Consider the following 25,372-nt stretch of genomic DNA (forward strand, 5'->3'; position numbering starts at 1 on the left):
CCAGTTGGAGCCTCCAGGTACTCCTCAAGGGGAGCCCCATGTAGAGAGCGTTGCAGTAGTCAAGGCGAGAGGTGACGAGGACATGAGTGACTGTGCACAGGGAATCCCGATCAAGAAAGGGCCGCAACTGGCGAATCAGGCGAACCTGACAAAAGGTCCCCCTGGTTACAGCCGTCAGATGTTCCTCCAAGGACAGCTGCATATCCAGGAGGACTCCCAGATTGCGAGCCCGCTCTGTGGGGGCCAACGACTCGCCCCCAATAGTCAGTGTTGGAGTCAACTGACTATATCGGGATGCCGGGAGTCACAGCCACTCAGTCTTGGAAGGGTTGAGCTTGAGCCTGTTCCTCCCCATCCAGATCCGCACAGCCTCCAGGCACTGGGACATCACTTCAAGGGCATCGTTGGGGTGGCCTGGGGTGGAGATGTACAGCTGGGTGTCATCCGCGTACTGGTGGTATCTCACCCCAAAGCCATGGATGATCTCGCCCAGCGGCTTCACATAAATGTTGAACAGAAGGGGCGAGAGGACCGATCCCTGCGGCACTCCACAAATGAGAGGCCTCGAGGTCGACCTCTGCCCCCTGCCAACACAAACTGCGACCGGTCGGAGAGAAAGGAGGAGAACCACCGTAACACGGTGCCTCCCACCCCCAACTCTTCCAGCCGGTGCAGCATGATACCATGGTCGATGGTATCAAAAGCCGCTGAGAGGTCTAACAGGACCAGAACAGAGGAACAACCCCCGTCCCGAGCCCTCCAGAGATCATCAACCAACGCGACCAATGCCGTTTCCGTGCTGTGCCCAGACCTGAAACCCGACTGGAACGGATCTAGATAAGATGTTTCCTCCAAGAATTGCGGAAACTGTCGCGCGACCACACTCTCAACAACCTTTGACATGAAGCGAAGGTTGGAGACAGGACGGTAGTTGGCCAATATTGCCGGATCCAGGAATGGCTTCTTGAGGAGAGGCCTCACCACCGCCTCTTTCAAGGCGGTGGGGAAGTAACCCTCACTCAACGAAGCGTTGATAACACCCTGGAGCCAGCCTCGTGTAACCTCCTGGGAAGCCAGTACCAACCAGGAGGGACACGGGTCCAGTAAACATGTGGCCGCACTAAGTCTCCCCAAAATCCTGTCCACATCATCGGGAGTCACAGCGTCAAACTCCTCCCAGATAACATTCTCAAGACTATTCCTCGTCACCCTGCCCTGATCTACCCAGTCAGAGTCCAAATCCCCCCGGATCTGAGCAATTTTGTCATATAGGTATTGTCCGAAATCCTCCGCCCTGCCTTCCAAGGGATCCTCCCGCACTCCCAGATGGAGCAGGGAGCGGGTTACCCTGAACAGGGCGGCCGGACGATTCCCTGATGACGCAATAGAGGTGGAAAAGTAATTAAACTTTGCCGTCTTTATCGCCACTAGGTAGGCCTTAATATGCAACCTTACCAGTGTTCGATCAGATTCAGCGAGACTGGCCCTCCAACCGCTCTCCAGGCGTCTTTTCCGGCGCTTCATTTCCCTCAGCTCCTCCGTGAACCAAGGAGCCGCCCGATCCCAGGCGGCTACCAGGTCCTCGGCCGAGTCATGTGCTAGATCCTCAGGAAATGGCCCAAGCTCCATCTGGAACCTATCAGGATCCATCAGGCGCCTGGGGCGGATCCATCTAATTGGGTCCGCCTCCCTGCGGCGAGGGGTAGCGGTTCGAAGATCCAGGCGAAGGAGCGAGTGGTTAGTCCATGACAAGGATTCCATATCTATATCCCCTATAGCAAGACCACTCAACCACTGGCCAGAGACAAAAATCAAGTCCAGAGTGTGACCTCCCCTGTGAGTAGGGCCATGAACTAATTGGGTCAGGTCCATGGCCGTCATGGAAGCCACGAACTCCCGAGCCACCTCAGACGTTTCACCAACGGATGGCAGGTTGAAATCACCCATGACTAAAAACCTGGGTGTATCTACTGCCACCGTGGCTATCACGTCGAGTAGCTCAGGTAGGGCTGTTGCCACGCGGCAGGGAGCCAGGTACGTAAGCAACAAGCCCATCTGAACCCCACGACCCCACCTCACAAGGAGGGACTCACATCCAGCTATCTGAGGCACAGTGGTCTCCCTCGGACCCAGATCCTCATTAATAATAACCGCCACCCCCCCCGCCCCTCCCCTGGGCCCTCGGCTGATTTAATTTAATTTAATTTAAATCAGACAATTATTTGTCTTGGCCCCTTACACTTTTGGAATGAATCCCTCAGTCCAAGGAAGGTTTGCATTCCCAAATTAAAGGGAGAGACTAAAGAAAATGTCTACCATGATGTAAAGGAATTGTGTAATTTGTATTATTTGTTCTAAATGTTTCTTTTGTGTAAATACTACGCCAAAAGGAAAGCAATGAGGAAAATTAAACTTTTGAATAAATGGTGTTATGCAGTATGTTTTAATTGTCATTGTGTATAAAATAAATATTTTAATAGCATGTTGATAGAAAGCTTTTTATAGACACATATCTGAGCATCATAAAGCAGCATACCCAGAAATTTGGATTTGAATAGCTTCATAGCAACTAGGACAAAATTATTCCCATGCCAGTTTGCAAATTTTGTAATTGCTAGAAAAACTCTTTGCGTCTGTATAGTTAATCCCCTTGTTTGAGTGCCCCAGCTGGTAGAGAATTGAAGTAAATGCCTAAATATTTAAAATGTTTCATCTTCCATTTTGATAGATCTTTCATGTATTGACCATTGGTCTTTTTCTTTATCAAATAGATAAGCTACAGAGCTCAGTAGGGGAACTGCTTTCCTTTGCCTTTTTGATTGGATGAGAGTGGGAGGTGGGGAACTTTCTAGGTTAAAGAGACCTAGGAAATTCTTAGAATGCAAGTGCCAGTGCAGATAAAGAGCAAAAGTTCTTAGATTATTTTGATGCAATTGTATTTACAAATCTTCGGTTTAATTGTATACCAGTTTCTGTTGAGAGAAACTGTTCTGCATGTGTCGAAATATATATAGAACTAGATGCTGGAAAAAGCAAGAAAATAATTTACCAACCTTTCTTCCTCAGTTCCAAAGAACAACACTTTCAAATACTTACAGAAGGGGTTCTCAACCCCTGGGCTACAGCCTGCTACTGGGTCATGGCCTGTTGGAATCTGGCTGCCAAATTGGCAGGCAAGCGTGCAAAGCTTCATTTGCGCATGCACAAGATGTAGGTTGTGTGTGCAAAATCATTTCCCCATCACAGCTGAAACTGTTGAAACCCCACCACTGCCGGTCTGCAGAACCAAAATGGTTGGGGACCCCTGAGTTACAGGGCCTTGCTATATACTGATCTCAGCTTCATGATAGGGTAATTTTGTGATTTCCATTTTTTACAGTAAAATGGGTGGCAATTATCTTTATTACTCTGTATGTTCTATGAACAGTTAGCTCTTTATCCTAGTAGAGTCATACCCTGGTAGTTGACTGCTTCGAAATGTGTTGAATTTGGTACTAGGCAGAATTTGACCTAAAAATTTTGTCCCAGTACTCATCGTTTGTTTAGTATTCGACATGCAAGCTAGAACTTGTCGTTGTCAGTTGCCTCATGACTTGCTACTCTTTCCAGCCAAATCAAAGGGTCACCCTTATGGAAGAAATTTGTTAGTACTCGTCATTTTTGGTACTCGTCACGCCTCCTGGAACCAATTAATGATGAGTACCAGGATACCACTGGATCTTTTCTTTCTCATTTGGATCTCCAATGACATTTTCTAGTGATGATTTTCTTTCCTTTAGGCAGATGCGAATTTAACTGTTATCATTTGCAAATGTATTTTGTTTATCGTATTTCTACACCATCCATCTCACCCAAGTGACTCTGGGTGGTTTATGAATAAAAACCATAAAAAATAGACATAGTTAAAACAATATTGGAAAGAGAACTATAAAGAGTAAAAAAATTAAAAATTACAAATGTTAAATTAAAAGTTCATTAAAGCCTGACTTTAGTAGTACTGTGACAAAAGACTTGCAAGGAAATAAAGACAGTAGCAGGCGCAGGTTGCCGTCTCAGATGGTCAGGAACGAATTCACTTTTTGCCTTGGTTTTTCTTGTAGGAATCCTTCTGGCGCATCCCAGCTAAACTCAACTCAGAACAATTACGCCACATGGCTGCTTTCATTGCTTCAGAAGAAATGGAGGGGGAGACTCAAAACCAGCAAACTGGTAAGTTATATGTAAAGAGAAGGGAAATTGGAACCATTCATTAACACATCGCTAAGCCAGGTGGGCAAACTATGTGCTGCCGTGGGCTTCCATCTATCATCTCCCATCTCCAGGTTCCTGCTGCTGAACTTCAGGCAGGTTCCAATTCTGAGAAGTACATTTTTAAATTTTTTTATTATTTAATTCCACACTATCTCCCTCACCCCCGTGTGCAATAAGCTTCTGGTAAGCACCTTTTAAGTTTAAGTAACATCCATTCTCACAAAAGGCCCAAAGGAACAAGAACGTTAGCCTGGTCTCATTTGCTGATGTCACCACCAGATCTTCGTCATCTTTAGAAGACCTCAGCCAACACGATAAAATGGCCCATTCCTGGAATACAGTGATATAAAGGAACAATTGTAAGATGGTGTATCTTTATGCACTGCCACTTAGTCTGTCTCTGCCTTTGTAATTATGGATACTTTGTTTGAATTATTTGTTTTTGTGTTTAGCTATCTAAAACTTCAATAAGCAGTAGACAAGAAGGGGTTACACATTAACACTGAAGGTCAGCTCTTGTTGCAATATCAAGCCCAAAACATTTTCTCACTGCTGATCTCTTGCCAGGTTTACTTTTCAAATCATCTTGACATTCCCCTGCTCTCTCAAAACACTTTTTAGTATGGAGCGGTGTTTGCTAACTTTCGTTTCTCCAAACACACATGACTGTAGGAAATAAGTTGCTGCCTTCTATAATACTATCCCATTTTCCTGTCCAGGAAAACTTTTGCCAAATCCCACCCACAGGCTCATAGTGCAAACTAAATGTCTGGTTCCCATACTTAATTTGGGGATCCCACATTAAGGTGTGGCATATTCCGAGCCTAACCTTGTTTAGCTGTCAAACAAATCCCCAGATATGTATGGTGGCTTGATAAGTTTTCATTCTGCATCACAGAAGGCTGACAAGCATGTGGCTGATGGGAGTGCAAACAGCCAATGACTTTTTGTCATAAGTAGAAAAGTCTGGGTTGTACATTGTCCTATCTATTAAAAAAATGAAGATTAAGAAGAGGAAATCAAACTGATAAACAGTTCTGTGTGTTTGCCTCTCTAGTACCAAGTATTTAGAGATGCAAGTAGCCTAAAAGGGGCGGGAGGGGGTGTCCACCATATTTCCTAACTGTGATACTCGTTACATCCATTCTTGCAGTGAGATTTCTCTGCAGCCATAAGAAAGAATATTGTAAATAGTTGACAGTTTGCTGTAACAGAATGTTTCAGTGCCATAAGAAATGCTTGACATTTCTTACCCAAACAGACAGAGAGCATCACAGATAAATTACTCTGTCCAGCATTACTACTAAATTGCTCCAGCCTTTTCCTGAGGTGGCTTGGCCTTTCCCAGTTGATATGCTTTCCTCTTGTTGGTTTCAGAAGATAATTTAGAAGAAGATCATCCTGAAGTAATAGAATCAAGAGGGCTGAAAGCAGAAACGTGAGTATTGGGTTAAGGAGAGGGGGATGGGGAGAGAAATTTAGAATGGGGGTGGGGGAAAACATTTTACAGAAGGAAGAAAGAGACAGGAAGGGTGTAGTTAGAACAGCCTTACATATTTCAGAGTAATAGTGTTGCTGGATAGGCAAGAAAAAAACTCAACATTCATAATTGAATGTTCTTGAGTTTGTCTTGGCTTTTGGACATGTTAGTATTTCTTTCCTACTGAAGCTTTCCTGACAAAACTGATGAAGCTTCTTGGATGAGAAGCAAAACATTTTCTTCTTCCTCAAGGGAAAAAAACAGTCCAGTTGCCTTTGGGGGGGGGAAAAACCACCTTTGAGACACCTATGACCTGCATGACTGAGACTCTCCACAGACATTTGCTGAAACTTTGCTTTTTCCCTATCTCTGGGGGATCTTGGAACTGGGCAGAGCTGTCCCTCAAACTCAGAATTACATATCCACTAAGACAGGATCCTCAGTCCATTACACCATTCTAACAATCAGCTAGAAAGTGACTACATTCTGAGCAGTCACAGGACAGGAATTCCTCTTTGGTTGTGGGATTTTGACCTGTTGCCCAATACTGGCAGTCCCCAATTTACAACATATATACATTTTACATACACACACACAGAAAAAAAGTCAACAGATTGAGCTAAATATTATACTAATCTTGAAATCCCTCTGACAGCCATCTGTTATTGTATTTAATGCGTAAAAAGTCCACAAATGATTTCCAATTTCTTATAAAACTGTCTAGTCTATTATCTCTAATCAAAGCAATTAATGTTGCCATCTTTGCTAATTGAATTTTAAAATCCATTCTTCAATGGCCAGCATCCCTCTTTCTTTCCAGTGCTTGGGAATGTACGATTCATTCAGCAGGCATCATAATACCTATAAGCGTTTGTTTTTATTAATATTTGTATCTTTAATATTTTATATGTTGTCATTATTATGTTTATCCAGTATGTTTTAACATATTTACAAGACAGCCACATGTGATAAAATGAACCTAGATTTTGATTACATTTCCAGCACTTATTAGAAGTCCTTTATACATTTTGCTAGTCTATCAGGGATCAAATACCAATGATACATCATTTTATATAAAAAAAATTTCAAGCTATAATTTAATGTAAATTTTAGTCCATTGGTTCATACATTCTCCCATTTATCTAGTATTATGTTATATCCAAAAGTCATTAACATATTCATCTTTCAGATTTATCTTGACTTGAGTAACATTTTATATACTTTAGCAATCAAGTGGTTATCTCCAGAACATAAATTAACATCAAGTTCAGATTTAGTTCCTATGAAAACAACTTTTTTTGTAAAGTTTAAATCTTTCAAAAATTCTATAACAATTAAACCAATCACAAACAAATCCTTCACTTACTAATTGTCCTCTTCTCTTTATGTTGAATCTCTCTTTTTCAAATATCAGTAAGTCCTGATATGTCATTCATTTACATTCTGATACCATCTCTGTTCTATGTAGAGCTTCATGAGGTGATAGCCAAAGTGGCAATTTATCAGCTAATCTTTTATACTCCCACATGCATGCCCAATTGATTGCCTAATAGCATGAATCTTAAAACCAGGGTTAACTTTTACAGATAAGCATGCCACCCAAATCTGAAATCAGAACCTTTGAGGTTTAATAACCTTGAATTTTTTAAAGTTATCAAATCTTATACCACACAACAAGCATTGCATTATAATCTAAGATCCAGCAGACGCAAACCTCCTCTGTCTTTAGAATCCTGTAGCAGCTTCTATTTAATCCTTGGTTTTTTATTTTGCCAAATAAATTTAGATATATCTTTATGCCACTGTTTAAAAGAAAAATCTCTAATCAATATCACTATAATCTGGAATAGAAATAACATTCTAGGTAGTACATTCATTTTAATTACTGAAATTCTTCCCATTAATGACAAATCTAATTTTTGCCATCTATTTAAATCCAATTTTATCTCCTTCCACATTTTAACATAATTATTTTTGTAAAGCTTAGCATTTTCCTCAGCAAGAGTCATTCCCAAATACTGTACCTTTTTCTCAACTTTAAAATCAGTTTTAAATTCAAATTTCTTTTGATTTTCCACAATTATATTCTTGGTCAATATTATCTTTAATTAATTCATTTTTAAACCCTCCATTTCTCCAAACATTTTGATCTTCCTCATAACATATCCAATGTTCTCTAGTGGGTGTTGCACAATGAATCATCAGCAAAAAATCCTGTTTTGTTCCTTTCTGAATTTCACATGGTTTTGTCAAATCTTCATTCACTATAATCCAAGGTTTCTGGAACGTATAGATGGACTCTGTATAAAGCCCAATCCAAAGTCCATCTTTTCCACTACTTTAAACATAAAGGCCCAGTTGAAGTTGTCAAATGCTTTTTCTCCACCTAGAAAAATCAATGCAACCTGTTTGTCACTACATTGGTGTAAATGTTCAATTACATTCAAAATTACCCTTACATTATCTTTTAGTTGTCCTTTAGGTAAGAAGCCACACTGGTCTTCGTGTGTATAATCCTATAAAACTTTTTAAAGTCTTTCAGCTAGAATAGATATGAAAGTTTGCGATCATTATTAAGGAGAGAAATTGGCCTGATAGTAACATTTACTATCAGTTACAGTAGAAATGAATGCACCATTGGGAGACTTGAAAGAACTAGGAATCGATCAACATGGAGAAGAATCTTACCTCTCTGCACTAGAAAATAACTTGATGGCCCATAATGGTTATCAGTTTGGCCATCTCTTCCTTTAGAGTGAGCTTTGGTTTCAACACTGGCCTGCAATTGGGAAATGGAAATGTGGTAGCAGAGACTTGTTAGAACTGAATTTTCCTACTGAATGTTCTGAGGATAGAAGGACTAAAGTGTAAAGAAATGGCTTGGCAGATGTAGCAAGCAATTTGTATTCTTGATCCCCTTCTCTTGGTTTGTATGACAAGCTGTTTTCTTCTTGCTACTTGCAGAGAGGAGTGTATCCAGCATCCTTTGGGCCCCAAAAGAAGCCGCTCGGTTGATGAGGAGGAAAACCATAACCAAGGTATGCTTGGCTCTAATTCTGGGGTTTTAAACCTCTAGTATTTCTAGTCTTCAGGATATGTCAAATCAAACTATTACAAGTCACTGACCCAGATTTTGTTTAGAAAACGAAGTCAGTATGTAATACAAACTATAATGGGACAGATCTTTAAAAAAAAATGACAAAGACCTGAAGTCATGCATCGCTAATTTTCCTGTCAGATTGCCCAAGTTCTACAAGCTACAAATGTAATGTTTGCTATTTGTTAAGTTGGATCAAACATAATGCTGGTTTAAGAGGATATTTGCTGTGCTCTAACTGAGCTCTAAGTGACATCTTGATATTTATTTATTATTAAATTTATATGTGGCCGATGTCACTAGCAAGCAACTCTGGGTGGCTTATAACAGCAATATAAAACATTAAAACAATAAATAAAAGACATTTCCTATTTATAATTTATGTCAATAATTCTTTTAAGAACTGCTATTGCCAGATCTTCTTCCAGGTGCATTAGCATCTTGTGTTATTTGTCATTTACTTGATGTTACCAAGCAGAGTAAAAATTATCTGTCGGCATAAGATATATCAGACCATGAGGCTGAAAGTGGGCTTTTAGCCAGTATCTGGGTCTACATGGCCATACGCTTGTTTCAGCTTGTAAAAAGCTCTGCCTCCAAACATAGAACAAAGTTAGTCATACATTTTGCTACCTGAAGTACCTTTCTTAAGAAGCCTACTCTCTCCAATTTTACATAGTTGAATCCTGGATTTAATTGTGCTCTGTGCCAGCATCTTACGTTCAATAAACTTTGTTATTGGAATATATGAACAAGTGGCAGCAAGTCTTCCCAGCACCACTTTTTGTCTATCCTTATTTTCACATTTGGCTTTGGCACTACAGATTCCAGTGATGAGGATGGACCACATCCCTCCAGTAAAAGGAAGTGCCTGCGAATTGAGGAAGATGAGGACTGAGGGAATCAAAAACGTCTCTCCTAGCATGTCAATAAGACCAGTGAAACCAGTCACCTCAAAAACTGGAATGGGCAAGATTGAGAACAATCAGCATCTTCAGATACTCTGTGCACAACAGTGAAAATATTAGGGAAAGAATACAGAAACAGAACTTCTATATACTATAATTATTAAAAATCTATATGATCACCAATGTGGAGGGAGTAGAATAAGAAAAGAGCTCATAAACTTCTGTTCTATGATTAGCTACAATTGTTGTTAATGCTATTGTGACAGTCAAGCTTTTAAATTGCTCCAGGTTTGTATAACTGTTGTTGCCTGCCTGCCCTTGCTTACCTGGCCTTCCTCCGTATTGTTTGCTTAAGAGTCACTAAGAATCATCCTTACCACCTAGATTGTCAAACAAAAAAGTGACATACTGGCTTTTCACTGTGTTTGGTTTGTTTGTGGATCTGCCTCTTATGTCTCTGGTTTAGCTAAGATACCATGAGCATATACGGTATGTCACATTTTGCCTTAATTACCTGAACACATCTGCTGTTTATCTGCCTTTTTTTTTTTTCTGTTTGTGAAATTCATTCTCAAGGGGAAAAAAAGGGAACTGGAAGTAGGCCATCAGCAAGCCTTGTTAAAAATACAGCAGTGATGGGATGGTGATACAAGAGATATTAAAGATGTAATTGTATATGCATCTCTGATATTTCGGCTTTTCCTCCTTTGGTTGGAGTTGTTTTCACATTGAATCCTTCTGAAATCTGCCCAGTGTCAGCAGGATGATATATAACAATTGTGGATATTTGTGGATGTCTTTGTTGTATTTTTATATATATTTTTAAAAAAGAACATTGATTCTAAAAAATAAAGTATAAAATATGAGATTTCTCTGCCTTTGTCCTGCATGAGTACTTAAAACAGCCAGAAGATCTGAGAGCTTGCTAGATATGGAGAATCTTGTAGAGGATTATTCTACTCATATTTCTGTTTTGCTTTCAATAGAAACAGGGTGATTGTAGTAATTCCTAGTATTTTCAGGCTCAAACTGTGTAGGAGGGGGGGTTTGTCCTCATTGCAATTGTGAGCTTTATTTCCTACTTAAGGAACAAGTTTGAGGAGACAATTGCTGTCATTATGCTTTTTTCTAAGCCCACCAGTGTTCCTTAAATTGGATTTGTTTTATCCCCAATTCAGTTAGTTCCTCTCAGTAAAATTGGCAAGGCAATTATGAATTAGCAGGCATGCTGTCATTGTCACCGCAGCTAAGAAACTATTCCTCACTCACCCCATCCAATGCCCTCTATCCCATGCTTCTTTTTCTGTGGAGCGAAGCTAACTCTGGGACCTTTACACATCATATGAAACATAAATGTTGTTTAATTTGGGATCCCTTCAGTTTCCTGGGAGTTCAGGGACGTTCATTTTTGTAGCTGAGCTCCACATAAATCAGTAAACCGAACTGCCACAGTCTGAGTAGTGTCTCTTTCTGATGTTAATGTATTAAAATAGAGTAACTAATTAAAACGACAAAAATCTCTTTTAGATTTCATGTTGTGCCAGATGTTGTAGAAGTTCTATGCTATGTCACATGGAAGTTTGCTGCTGAGGCAAAACGACAGCCCCCTATGCTGCCATTTCTGATTACAGGTAGTTCTCAACAACCACAATTGAGCCCCAAATATCTTTTGTTTAGTGAGTTTTGTCTCATTTTACGATTTTTCTTGCCATATTTGTTAAGCGAATCATTGCAGTTGTTAAATTAGTAACACAGTTGTTATGTGAATCTGGCTTCCCCATTGACTTTGCATGTCAAAAGTTTGCAAAAGGGGATAATGTGACCCCGGGATGCTGCAAGGGTCATAACTACAAACGAGTTGCCAAGCATCTGAATTTTGATCACGTGATCATGGGGATGTTGCACTGGATGTAAGTGTGAAAAATGGTTATAAGTCACTTGCTTCAGTGTTGTTGTAACTTTGAACAGTCACTAAACAAACTGCTGTAGGTTGAGTACTACCTGTATTGAATGTACACAGTTTAAGTCATTATGAGTGGCGATTCATGTCCTGAATTCCAAATGTAGCGACAGTAGGATACATCAATCTTAAAATGGGAGAGGTTGGAAGAGAAGGGTGGCCGGACAAGAGGCTCTTACTGAATGAACTAATCAAAAAGGTCTGATAAAGGATTAGGGATCAGAATGGCTGACCATCCCTCATTCCACTGTAACTCCAGATGTTGTAGACATGAATGTTTGTTCTATACAAACAAAGCAACTGATAGATATGCTGTTCCTCCTTGTCTTCCCTTAACGCATTACTCAGCACTGCCTGTTTCTCCCTCTTCAGACAAGTAACTCTGGGGGCTTTGGCAGATTAAGAAAGAGGTCAGAACTTTCCAGGGGCACAGAGTGTTGCAATGAGGTTTGCAGATAAGACTGATTGCCAGAGATAAGTGTGTATAAAGACCAACTTTAATCAATGCTCAGTTCACTCTGGAGCATTTTGTGTTTGTGTTGCCTGCTAAATCAGGTAAGTTTCTCTTTCCCAGGGGAGGGAGTGGGAGAGGGAAGGCATGCAATAGCTGTCAATATGAGCAAAGAAATAGGTTAATTTGGGAATGAGAATTATGTGTCACACTGTCAAGCTTGCGTTTCATTTCTGGGAGATCGGCATCCAGGGAAGAACCATATTAGCACATTAACATAGCTGGTAGTAGCAAGAAAACGACTTAAATGTTGTGAATTAATGCAGACCGCTTCACACAAACCAAGAAGTTGCTTCTTGCTGCACTAACTTCATCATCTTTTGTTTGAATTTTGGAACATGTTGGTAGATTAACAACCTTGTTTTTGTCAAAGGTTGCTCCCTGTTCATTATTTGAGCATGAGGAATATGGTTCCTTATTTTGGAAAATGTAGCCCTGTGGTGTATGTGTCTGTGATCTATTTATATACCGCCTTTATTATTTTTACAAATAAGGCAGTGAACAGATCCAACACACCTCTTTTCTTCTCTTTTCCCTTCAAGAACAACAATCCTATGAGCTGGGTTGGCTTCACAGACAGTGACAGGCCCAAAGTCACCCAGCTGGCTTTCATGGCTAAAGCGGAATTTGAACTCATGGTCTCCCGCCTTCTAGCCTGATGACCTTAACCACTGGAAGGATATGTTCTCAGCCAACTAAATGAAGATAGATATCTAATTCTCTTTTGAGTGGGGAAATCTGCCCTTAAACTGGATTTAGCTTATAAAATCATACCATTGAATTTGCATTTTACTGTGGCTAGCCAGCAACTTGACTATATCAAGCCAAGTTCCACTTAGATTGACGCGAGTCCAGTGGATTGCCCACATGCAATAGAGGCCATTTTGTCATCTTCACCTTTTTTGCTACTGGTAGTTTTGTCCATCTTAGCAAGCTGTCCTGAGAGCTCACTAACCTCTAATTTACAAGGGCTTTCAGCACTTCCCTCAGTGTTTGGAGAATTAGTATCCATACAGAGTTGGACTTCTGTCCTTTTTTAAAGGAGGCTTTTGGTGAGGGTTTTCTGAGGGGTTGTCTTCTGGAGCATTGTTACTGTTTTTCTTGAGAGAGGAGTGGGCAGGAACAGACTATCTGCCCTGTAAGCTCTTCCCTCCCATTCAGGTAAGAGCAGAGAAGGTAGGGGTGGTATAGGTAAAAGTACATATAAAAAGCTAAAAATATCTACCAAAACAATCTAAAAGAAGGGGCATGAGTAGTCAATGCGTGTAAAGGAGCATGGAAAATCAGATCTGTCACAATATAGAGCACTCTAGAATGGTGAATTCACTGTTCATTAAAACTACTTTATGGCACAGGTCATTTTGTGATAGTTTTTAAGTATTGCTGTGCAGAACCGGGCAACATATGTTGTAGAAGGGTTGGTACCTGAAAGCAGCAGGGATGTAAAATTGTCCTGTGCACCCTGGTATTTATGCAATAATGGGGAGATGAGGTTAGTACAAATGCCTCTTTAATATAGATACTGGAGAAATACACATTCTGTTGTTTGTGCAACTTGAGAATTACAGGGCATTGTCTCTCTGGGTGGGGGATCTTCCTGTATTGACTTTCAAGGATAGTTGAAGGGAGGGCATATTAATGTGCTAAAGGCGCTCTAATAGTTAAACACTTCAATATTAGTTAAGTATGCAGTTGGAGACCTGACTAGGTTTGTGTCTGTTACACACAATGAGTGCTTTGGCTTGATCATATCCCATGCTGAATAGAAGGCCTGGAGAGAAGCTCAAGGAATTCAGGCACCAAAAACAAAGAAAAACATATTGTGATTCCTCCTAGCAGGTTTTTTTTAATTCCTTACCTACGGACAGAATCTTGGCAAACTAAAGCCGAGTTACCATCCTCATAAAGCACGCACTTCGGAAGAAGTTCTCTTCACCCTCTTTCTCGCACACCCTTAGTGTGAGAGTTCACACCTATCTCCTCTGGAAAACATTCCCTCCCTCCTGCGAATCCAGACTACTTTCCATTACAAAGATTAGGTTTTAGTTGTCATTGACTTTTTCCAGGTGGACTGAAAATTATCCTTCATACTTAATGGAGCAAGGCCAAAGGGAAAAAAGGAGTAATCTTAGAAATTTGGCCTGAATAAGTTCTGATGGTGCAAAATTGGAGAAGGAGCCAGCCATTATTGCCAATCTCGGCACCATAGAGAAACTGTCCTATTGGCCTCTTGTGGTAGTGACCACCTCTTGTCTTGAGGATTTTAAGGATAAGAGAATCTCTCACCATTCCTATTAATATCTGCAGTATGCCATTGGGTCAGGTCATTCATCTGCATGGGATCATCAGTGTCCAGTGATATCAAGTTGTACATCTCCACCCCGACCAAGTGATGCTCCCAAAGTGCTTTCCGCTTTGGTGGAAAGACTGTGATGGTCTACTTAGGGGAGAACATGATTCAACCCTGTCAAGCTGATTGGTTGTGATTTGCAGATTTTTCTGGGGTGCACTTCTTCAACTTGTGCACCAGTTTCTCCCACTTCTGGATTGGAAGGCCTTGCTCACATCAATTGATGCCTTAGTCATTATTTTTACAGTTGGATTACTGCAACATGCTGTACATGTGGTTGCCTCTGAAGCTGCGGTTGATCCAGAAAGCAACCCTGAGGGCAGTGTTTTGGCATCTCTCATTATTTCCATATAACAGTACTGCTCTGAGGCTTTTTGGTACAATCCAAGGTGCTGGTCTTTATCTATCAATCGGCCCCTCCACAGCATAGGAACAGGGTCCTTGCAGGACCACCATTTTCTCATTGTTTCTGCTTGTCCCATCAATCTAGCAGATGGTGTAGGTGTCAGGTCCTTCCATTAAATGATGTCATCTTGTTGGACTCAGGAATTTTGCTTTCTGTGCTTGGATGGCCACAAGCCTATTAGTCTTTCATTAGGCTCTGAAGATCTGGTCGTTTGTATTGTAGATAGGATTTTAGCATTGGAATGTATTATTTAACTCAAGGTTCAGGTTATTGTTTTTAGCCACTGTTTTTTTTTTAAATGTTTGCATGTTGCCCAAGCCTGGATGGCTTTCTATATTATTTAAATAAATCAATAAATCAATTTCTTCCCATTGTAGCAGTGGCCAGAGAAGCTGACATGTACTTATCACTGTCTCTAATGCTCGTGACTTTCCTTGGCCTCCTACCGCATCATGGATTGGGAGGGCAACCAGTGACTACAACTGAGTCAAGAAACCACGTTGAAAATTCCATCTCGGATTCCAGCCTTGCTTCTCTCCGCACTTTGCTCACTTCCATCTCTTCTAATTCCACCCAGTTGCCTGAAAATAAGATTTCCTGCAGCGACTTAATGCCTGATACCCTCGAACATTTTGACAGTGTGCCTCGACCAGCCCAGATTATGATTCAAGCCACCCTGGTGCTTGCCTTGCAAAATGCAGGCTGTAGCCACCATGCCGAAACTCTTGGCCTAGGGCTGTACCAGGAACTGGGGCAGAAAGATGCAAGTGGCCTCCTGTTGACAATGATAAAGATCCTGGACACAGCTAAACCTACAGGTGAAAATACAAGCTTTGCTGCCCTACAGTTCAATTTGGACCAGCTAGCCCAGAAACAAACCTCGCACTGCCGAGGCCTGATACAGGTCGATAGAGCTCTCTTGCATGGCCAGGTGTACCGTGAATATAAGTGGTTTTTAACAGCTGCTGACGCCTGTCACCGTTTGGGGAATGTTTGTGGAGGAGTTATCACCAATGGGAGCAGTTCCTTCCAAGTAGTGCTTAGAAATGGCAGCTACTTCTGGCCACAGCAAGGTTCTCATTCCTGGCTTCATCAGTGCCACACGCAGGCACGCATGCGACGTTCATCACCAGAAGACTGTGTAAATGTAACGGAGCAAAAGGTACACAAGATTTTAAGGTTCATACCTGGAGTCAGCACTCTATATAACTTCGCAACCAGCATATATTACTATGCTCAAGACTGCATTGACTTGGCCAAGAGGCGTGCTCAACAGGGGGCCGTAGATCTGGGTTTTGATGCCTTGGTTGCTCTCTCTGGGGGGGCTGGGACTCCCTTTAGGATGGGGGTTGCTATGGCAGTGAAACAAGTGTTCATAAAAGGTGTGGAGGTTCTAATTTTTGATTTTCAAAAGGAAGAGCAACCACTATGTCCAGTTCCCAACAACGTCTGTGCATCAAATATCAAAACCTAATCCAAGCATTCTCAAACTTTGCACTGCTACAATCACCTAAAATAATAAATGAATATGTACAACCCATCCAATAAAATTTTACGATTTGATTATGTTTGAGTTAAGTCTGAGCAAGAAATAAATCTATCTCTAAAATAATTAAATTTTAATCTATATAATTACCATGATTCTTTAACTTGATAGGTTCAGGCAATTAACCGAGGGCCAGAGCAGGGACCAAAGATTGATATCTGAATTTTGACACCCCTAAAGCTTTGATTATCCAAGTCTGAACAGTTTTTTTTAGAAAGAAAAAACAAATATCAGCTTTGGAAGCCATATTAACCTCAGAAGCTTCCACGCTGCCACCTTCTTCCACTTGGGAAAGTAGGAGGGGGGATTTGATAGAGCATTCTTCTTTTCGGTCAAGGTCATGATACTCCTGCATCTGGAGGAGTGGTTGCAGAGGTGTCTCAAGTTGGGACGGATGGTGATTGGGCCATGTGATGGACTGATGGGTACAGGGCCTGGATATGGGGTTTTGATTTATTGAGGGAAAACCCAGAACTCTAAGATTCGGGTTTTCCCAGATGTGCCAGTATACCTATTCCAATAAATGAAGATTTTGAGATGAAGCTTGTCTCTGAGTTTTTAATTGGAGTTGGGTCATTCTGGAACGTTGACATTAACCCAAATCCCTAAACCAAATGCAGTACCCCGAAAGGGGGCTGTCTGGGATGCTGAGCCCCAGTGCCGACCTAAACATTGGGTGGTGCAAAGACTTAGAGAAGATGGAGGAGAAAGAAGAGATCGATGAGGGAACCATGGGGATCGATGCCGAAGGACTCATCGAGACCCATTATTCCCCTTCTGAAGAAATGGTGTGAGCCCTTGAGGCTGCGGAGATGACCTGAAGGCTAGATGCTCAGCTCAAGGAGTCGGATTCCTGGAAAAGTTGCAAGTCTGATCCAACTCCAGAAATGGGGATGAAAGAAAGACCGCTTGAATATCATGCCACCTCCAGCTCACTGAAGTCGCCCCACGACCAGAATGGAGAGAGGGGACAGCACTGGGGTCCAGAAATTCCTGAGACTGGAACCTTTTGCCTCCATCTCAAAGCCAGTCACTGACTGGGCTCCCGGAGTATTTTGGGCTCGAAGTAGACAGTTATGCCCTGTGGTCGCAACCTCCTCAAGTGAGATGGAGCTTAACACAGCCTACGTTTACTTTTCCTGATCCAGGACCTGCCAGCGGAACTAGGGGGGCACGGTAACTTTCCACACAGCCAGGGAGGATCAGGGGATCGGATCAGCACAACAGGGCCAAACAGCAGTGGGGAGACAGCAGATGCAGCCGGCATGGGGACTGCATACGTATATACTATTTTAAAGAAGCCATTTATCAGGAAGTCAGGAAAGCATATGGTGTCCGAGGGGTGCTAGAGCGACTGCAAGACTGGTATACCATGTCCATAGCTTTGGATAGAGAAATCAACCCACATCGCAAACCCTCAGCAGAGAAGCCACCCCAGAGGACTTTGGCTAGACATCCTCTTTCTAAACCTGCTGAGACCTCTCCTTCTCAACTTACAGGGAACAGCAACTGCTACCATTGTGGACAAACGGGTCATCGAGCTTCCAAGTGTGTGGCTCCTGTGCCAGTTCCACAACCACACCCTCCCATGGCCACCAGAGGCAGAACTGCGTCACGAAAGCTCTCAGACACCAGCCAATTTGCCCAACAAGCCGTACAGGTTCCCCTCCCCACCGAAGGGAGCAAGGAACCTCCGGCCAAAGGAGCCCCTCCCGACAAGCCTATCAACGACGATGACCCAATGGTGAGTGCAGCCACCCCCACCCCCTTTTCAATTAAAGTGAAATTGGTGGTGCCTAAAACTGGGGACGAAGGAGAAGTATCAGCAGTAATAGATACAGGGTGTACCAGATGTTTAATTGGGCGTCCAATTGTTGAACAATTAAGAATAAAAACTACAGCCCTAAAATGCCCAATTAAATTTGAACAGGTGGATGGAACGTTAATTGGAGGGGTTCCAGCCACCCAAATTACAGAACTTGTTAAATTAGAAATGGGGTTGCATTGTGAACTTATATGATTTATAGTAGCAGCAAAAATGTCAGAATCCGTCATATTAGGGCTTGCGTGGCTCGACAAATGGGCCCCTACTATTAAATGGGAAGATGGATACCAAAAGATCATAATTGGCGTTGGCCCACTGCCCCCAGTCCCTCCACCCAAGAGACTGCCAAACTATAGGGACAAACTGCCAGAAGCAGCAACAGCCGCTTCAGACTCAACTCCAGGCGAGCCCCAGATCCCTAAGGAATATAAAGACCTAGCCAAGGCATTTAGTGAGAAGGAATGCAATATCCTTCCCTCACATTGAGCCACTGATTGTGCCATCGAATTAGAATTTGGGGCCAAGTTACCAAAACCCAGAATGTACTCCATGACACGTGCGGAAATAATCGAGTTGAGAAAGTACATCAAAATCAATTTAGCCAGAGGATTCATTGAGACTGCAAAATCTAAAGTGGCAGCCCCTGTATTGTTTAAAGAGAAGAAAGATGGGAGGCTGAGAATATGTGTTGATTTTCAAAGTGTTAACACAATTTGCATAAAAAATACCTATCCCCTTCCCCTAATGAAAGAATTGCTGAACCACTTGTCAAAAGGCAAGATCTTCACCAAGCTAGATCTAAGGGAAGCCTACTACCGAGTCTGCATGAAGAAGGGAGACAAATGGAAAATGGCTTTTAACTGCCTTCTGGGCAGCTTCCAATTCCGAGTCATGCCTTTTGGGCTTCAAGGGTCCCGTGCAGTATTCATGCAGCTGATCAATGAGGTGCTACATAAACACCTGTATAAAGGAATTCTAGTTTACCTAGATGACATTCTTATATTCAATGAAAATATGGAAGAACACATCAAGCTAGTTCAGACAAATACTGAAAAAGCTCTTGGCAGCCAAACTTTATACGAAGCTGTCGAAATGTGAGTTCCACAAGGAGTCCTTGGACTACCAGGGCTACTGGGTGTCTAATCAAGGAATCGAAATGGACCCGGAAAAGGTGAGGGCTGTGCTAGGCTGGCAACCCCCACGAACAAGTAAACAACTGCAAAGTTTCCTGGGGTTTGCAAATCTTTATAGACAATTCATACCTTCCTTTGTAATGTTACACAGTAAAGCTGCTTAGAACTGACAGGTACTATTTACAATCTACTAGCTTCCCTGATCTTTGTCCAAAACTGTTTGAACCCATCTATGAATTGTCAGAATTCTGTTGTCCTGTGTTAGTTTCTAATTATGGCTAGAAAAGGAGAGCACCATTACTCTATTATCCTTTACTATTTCCACCATTTCAAAGAAATGTAATCAAAGGCCACTCATGACAGAACAATGGTGAATGAGAATGTTTCCTCAATAAATATTTCCTTTAATATTTAATACTAGTATCAGCAAACTTGGGGGAAGGGGATTGCAAGGTTTCAAAACAACAAACAGCTATAAGGATCGAATGAAATGCTGGCTGTTGAGGGAACAAATAATTGGGAGAGGTGGAATAGATTAGACAAGCTGGATTTCTGTACTACAATCCTTTATACAGAATGTTTTATTATAGGTCTCCCATCTTTGAAAAAAATGGCGAGGGGGAGGATAATGTGTATATAGTTTACTATAATATTCCCAGAGTCCTCACTGTTATATGTGAAGACTGACAGTTAATCAAGAATCTCACCAGGAATCCTCTCAAAAGGAATACTCCCTTGCTTTTCTTGCTATGAAATTAATTGTTCAATTCCAGTGGAATTAGTATCATTTATTTTGATATTTTAAGGCTGTCTTAAAATGTTTTCCAAAATGGCTCTCCAAAATAAAAGATAACACAACTAAAACTTAACAAAAATTCTAGTTTAGCACAGTGGTTAAGATGTTAGCCTAGAAACCAGACTTTGAGTTCTTACTTTCATCTTACCTTCAATAAGCTTTATGATATTGGAATATATGAATAAGTGGCAGCAAGTATTCCCAGCATCACTTTTTATCTATCCTTTGGTTCACATTTGGCTTTGGCACTTCAGATTCCAGTTATTTTTATTAACTACATTTCTTTTTAATGTTTGCATGTTGCCCAAGCATGGATGGCTTTCTATATTATTTAAATAAAACAATAAATCAATTTCTTCCCATTGTAGCAGTGGCCAGAGAAGCTGACATGTACTTATCACTATTTCTAATGCTCGTGACGTTCCTTGGCCTCCTGCCGCATCATGGATTGGGAGGGCAACCAGTGACTACAACAGATCCAAGAAACAACATTGAAAATTCCATCTCGGATTCCAGCCTTGCTTCTCTCCGCACTTTGCTCACTTCCATCTCTTCTAATTTCACCCAGTTGCCTGAAAATAAGGTTTCCTGCAGCGACTTAATGCCTGATACCCTCGAACATTTTGACAGCGTGCCTCGACCAGCTCAGATTATGATTCAAGCCACCCTGGTGCTTGCCTTGCAAAATGCAGGCTGTAGCCACCATGCTGAAACTCTTGGCCTAGGGCTGTACCAGGAACTGGGGCAGAAAGATACAAGTGGCCTCCTGTTGACAATGATAAAGATCCTGGACACAGCTAAACCTACAGGTGAAAATACAAACTTTGCTGCCCTACAGTTCAATTTGGACCAGCTAGCCCAGAAACAAACCTCTCACTGCCGAGGCCTGATACAGGTCGATAGAGCTCTCCTGCATGGCCAGGTATACCGTGAATATAAATGGTTTTCAACAGCTGCTGATGCCTGTCACCGTTTGGGGAATGTTTGTGGAGGAGTTATCACCAATGGGAGCAGTTCCTTCCAAGTGGTGCTTAGAAATGGCAGCTACTTCTGGCCACAGCAAGGTTCTCATTCCTGGCTTCATCAGTGCCACACACAGGCACGCATGCGACGCTCATCACCAAACAACTGTGTAAATTTACCAGAACAAAGGGTACACAAGCTTATGAGGTTCATACCTGGAGTCAGCACTCTATATAACTTCGCAACCAGCATATACTACTATGCTCAAGACTGCATTGACTTGGCCAAGAAGCGTGCTCAACAGGGGGCCATTGACCTGGGTTTTGATGCCTTGGTTGCTCTCTCTGGGGGGGCTGGGACTCCCCTTAGGATGGGGGTTGTGATGGCATTGAAACAAGTCTACAGAAAAGGTATGGAGGCTATAATTTTTGATTTTCAAAAGGAAGAGCAACCACTATGTCCAGTCCCCACCAACGTCTGTGCTTCAAACATCAAAACCTAATCCAAGCATTCCTAAACTTTGCTCTGGTACAATCACCTAAAATAATAAATGAGTATATACAACCCATCCAATAAAATTTCTGATTTGATTATGTTGAATCAACATAATTTATTTCTGAGGAAGAAATAAATATATATCTAAAATAATTAAATTTTAATCTATATAATTACCATGATTCTTAAACTTGATACGTTCAGGCAATTAACCGAGGGCCAGAGCAGGGACCAAAGATTGAAATCTGAATTTTGACATCCCTAAAACTTTGCTTATCCAAATCTGCACAGTTTTTTAAAAAGAAAAACCTGACACTTTTCATCACATTTTTTCCCCAGCCTCCCAAAGTGGAGATGTCACAACCCAAAGTTTGAGAACTCTCGATTGAAACTATTACAAATTATATCAATATTTTAAATATATATGCTGGTGCTTAAGTGACAGAAAATTACTAATGCTTTGCTATTTTCTTTTTCCAAATCAGTGGTTTTTATAGGATGATTTGAAAGAAAACACTGTCTCAAACACAGCTGGGCATAGAGGTTTTAAATTTTGTAGTTGGATGGTCCAGAGAATCCTCAGAGGGATATAATGAACACCCAAGCAGAATTTTGTAGAATCGAATATTTTTTGTCATCTTTGATCTGCTGGTTCCTTCTTGTATCCAAGTCTTCTTTACTAACTTGCTTCTCCTCCTCTCATTTTATCTATCAGTTGTATTTACAATATTCATAAATGAAGATTTATTTATTTTGTAATGTAACATTACACAGTAAAGCTGCTTAGAACTGACAGGTACTATTTATAATCTATTAACTTTCCCGGTTTTTGTCCAAAACTCTTTGAACCCATCTGTGAATTGTTGTCAGAATTCTGTTGTCCTGTGCTAGTTTCTAATTATGGCTGGAAAATGACAGCACTGTTACTCCTATTTTCAGCATTTCAAAGATATATAAACAAAGGCCACTCATGACAGAACAGTAGTGAATGGGAATGTTTTCTCAAGAAACATTTCCTTTAATATTAATAATAGGTTCAGTAAACCTGGGGGAGGGGGATTGCAAGGTTTCCAAAACAAAACCACAGCTATAAGGCTCAACTGTGAAATGCTGGCTGTTGAGGGAACAAATAATTGGGGGAGGTGGAATGGATTAGACAAGTTGGATTTTTGTACTACAAACCTTTATTCAGAATATTCAGAATGAATTATAGGTCTCCCATCTTTGAAAAAAATGGGGGAGGAGGGGAGGATAAAGTGTATATAGGTTTACTATAATATTCCCAGAGTCCTCACTGTAATATGTGAAGACTGACAATTAATCAATTAATCCTCTCAAAATAGATACTGCCTTGCTTTTCTTGTTTTAAAATTAATTGTTCAATTCTAGTGGAATTAATATCATTTATTTTGATATTTTAAGGCTGTGTTTAAATGTCTTCCACAATGGCTCTCCAAAATAAAAGATAACACAACTAAAACTTAACAAAAATATTAGTTTAGCACAGTGGTTAAAATGTTGGCCCAGAAACCAGGAGACTTTGAGTTCTTACCTTCATCTTACCTTCAATAAGCTTTATGATATTGGAATATATGAACAAGTGGCAGCAAGTATTCCCAGCACCACTTTTTATCTATCCTTATTTTCACATTTGGCTTTGGCACTACAGATTCCAGTGATGAGGATGGACCACGTCCCTCCAGTAAGAGGAAGTGCCTGTGAATTGTGGAAAATGAGGGTTGAAGAAATGAAAAATATCTCTCTTAGCATGTCAATAAGACTAGTGCACAACAGAGAATATTAGGGAAAGAATACAGAAACTGAATTTATATATAATAATTAAAAATCTGTATGATCACCAATGTGGAGGGAGTAGAATAAGAGAAGAGCTGATAAACTTCTGCTCTATGATTAGCTACAATTGTTGTTAATGCTATTGTGACAGTCGGCTTTTAAACTGCTCCAGGTTTGTATATAAATGTTGTTGCCTGCCTGCCCTTGCTTACCTGGCCTTCCTTGGTATTGTTTGCTTAGAGTCACTAAGAATCACCTTTACCACCTAGATTGTCAAACAAAAAAGTGACAAACTGGCTTTTCACTGTGTTTGGCTTGTTTGTGGATCTGCCTCTTGTATCTCCGGTTTAGCTAAGATACCATGAGCATTTATGGTATGTCACATTTTGCCTTAATTACCTGAACACATCAATATTGGTTTCTGCTGTTTATCTGCTTTTTTTTTTTGTGTTCGTGAAATTCATTCTCAAGGGGGGGGAAAAAGAACTGGAAGTAGGCCATCAGCAAGCCTTGCTAAAAATACAGCAGTGATGGGATGGTGATACAAGAGATATTAAAGATGTAATTGTATGCATCTCTGATATTTTTGCCTTGCCTCCTTTGGTAGGAGTTCTTCTTACATTGGATCCTTCTGAAATCTGCCCAGTGTCAGCAGGATGATGTATAACAATTGTGGATATTTGTGGATGTCTTTGTTGTACTTTTGATATTTTTTTTTTTAAAAAAGAACATTGATTGATTCTAAACAATAAAGTATAAAATATGAGATTTCTCTGCCTTTGTCCTGAATGAGTACTTAAAACAGCCAGAAGATCTGAGAGCTTGCTAGATATGGGGAATCTTGTAAAGGATTATCCTACTGATATTTCTGTTTTGCTTTCAATAGAAACAGGGTGATTGTAGTAATTCATAGTATTTTCAGGCTCAAACTGGGGGGGGGGTGATTTGTCCTCATTGCTATTATGAGCTTTACTTCCTACTTAAGGAACAAGTATGAGGAGACAATTGCTGTCATTATGCCTTTTTCTAAGCCCACTTATGTTCCTTAAATTGGATTTGTTTTATCCCTAGTTCAGTTAGCTCCTCTCAGTAAAACTGGCAAGGCAATTATGAATTAGCAGGCATGCTGTCATTGTCACCGCAGCTAAGAAACTCTTCCTCACTCACCCCATCCAATGCCCTCTATCCCATGCTTCTTTTTCTGTGGAGCGAAGCTAACTCTGAGACCCTTACACCTCACATGAAACAAAAACTATAGACAGTTGTTTAATTTGGGGTCCCTTCAGTTTCCTGGGAGTTCAGGGACGTTCATTTTTGTAGCTGACCTCCACATAAATCAGTAAACCGAACTGCCACAGTCTGAGTAGTGTCTCTCTCTGAGGTTAATTTATTAAAATAGAGTTACTCTAATTAAAACAACAAAAGTCTTCTAAATTTCAGGTTGTCTGGTAGCAGATTAAGACATCAGAATGGTTGACAGTCCCCTCATTCCACTGTAAGTCCAGATGTTGTAGACATGAATGATTGTTCTATACAAACAAAGCAACTGATAGATATGCTGTTCTTCCTTGTCTTCCCTTAAAGCATTACTCAGCACTGCCTGTTTCTTCCTCTTGTTATGATTCTATCTGTGGACCACTCAGGAATTCCTACCCCCTTCACCATAAAACAAAGGAAAACTGCATGAAACATAGGGGTTAATCAGACAAGTAACTCTGGGGACTTTGGCAGAAAATTAACAAAGAGGACTGAACTTTCCTGAGGCACCAACTGAAGTGTTGCAATGAAGTTTGCAGATAAGAGTGATTGCCAGAGATAAGGGTATAAAAGACCAACTTTAATCAATGCTCAGTTCAC

General features: G+C 41.0%; 2 protein-coding genes across 2 annotated transcripts in view; both read left to right on the forward strand.

The window, feature by feature from the left end:
• Nucleotides 1-10,604, forward strand: part of TIMELESS (timeless circadian regulator) — a 46,324-nt gene extending 35,720 nt beyond the window's left edge. The window contains exons 26-29 of the mRNA XM_070934870.1: nt 4,101-4,209; nt 5,629-5,689; nt 8,696-8,769; nt 9,653-10,604. Of these exons, the coding sequence (XP_070790971.1) occupies nt 4,101-4,209; nt 5,629-5,689; nt 8,696-8,769; nt 9,653-9,726 (318 nt within the window). The 3' untranslated portion in view covers nt 9,727-10,604. The remainder of the gene's footprint in view (nt 1-4,100; nt 4,210-5,628; nt 5,690-8,695; nt 8,770-9,652) is intronic.
• Nucleotides 10,605-12,225: 1,621 nt separating this feature from the next.
• LOC139310667 (apolipoprotein F-like) lies at nt 12,226-16,565 on the forward strand. Its single transcript, XM_070934869.1, has 2 exons — nt 12,226-12,251; nt 15,341-16,565. Exon 2 carries the CDS (start codon nt 15,361-15,363, stop codon nt 16,435-16,437), a length of 1,077 nt encoding a protein of 358 aa, XP_070790970.1. The 5' UTR covers nt 12,226-12,251; nt 15,341-15,360; the 3' UTR covers nt 16,438-16,565.
• Nucleotides 16,566-25,372: the final 8,807 nt, after the last annotated feature.

The sequence above is a fragment of the Pituophis catenifer genome, unplaced genomic scaffold, assembly GCF_029215685.1.
Source record: "Pituophis catenifer annectens isolate HBS135680 unplaced genomic scaffold, rPitCat1.0.hap2 SCAF_2, whole genome shotgun sequence".
Taxonomy (NCBI): domain Eukaryota; kingdom Metazoa; phylum Chordata; class Lepidosauria; order Squamata; family Colubridae; genus Pituophis; species Pituophis catenifer.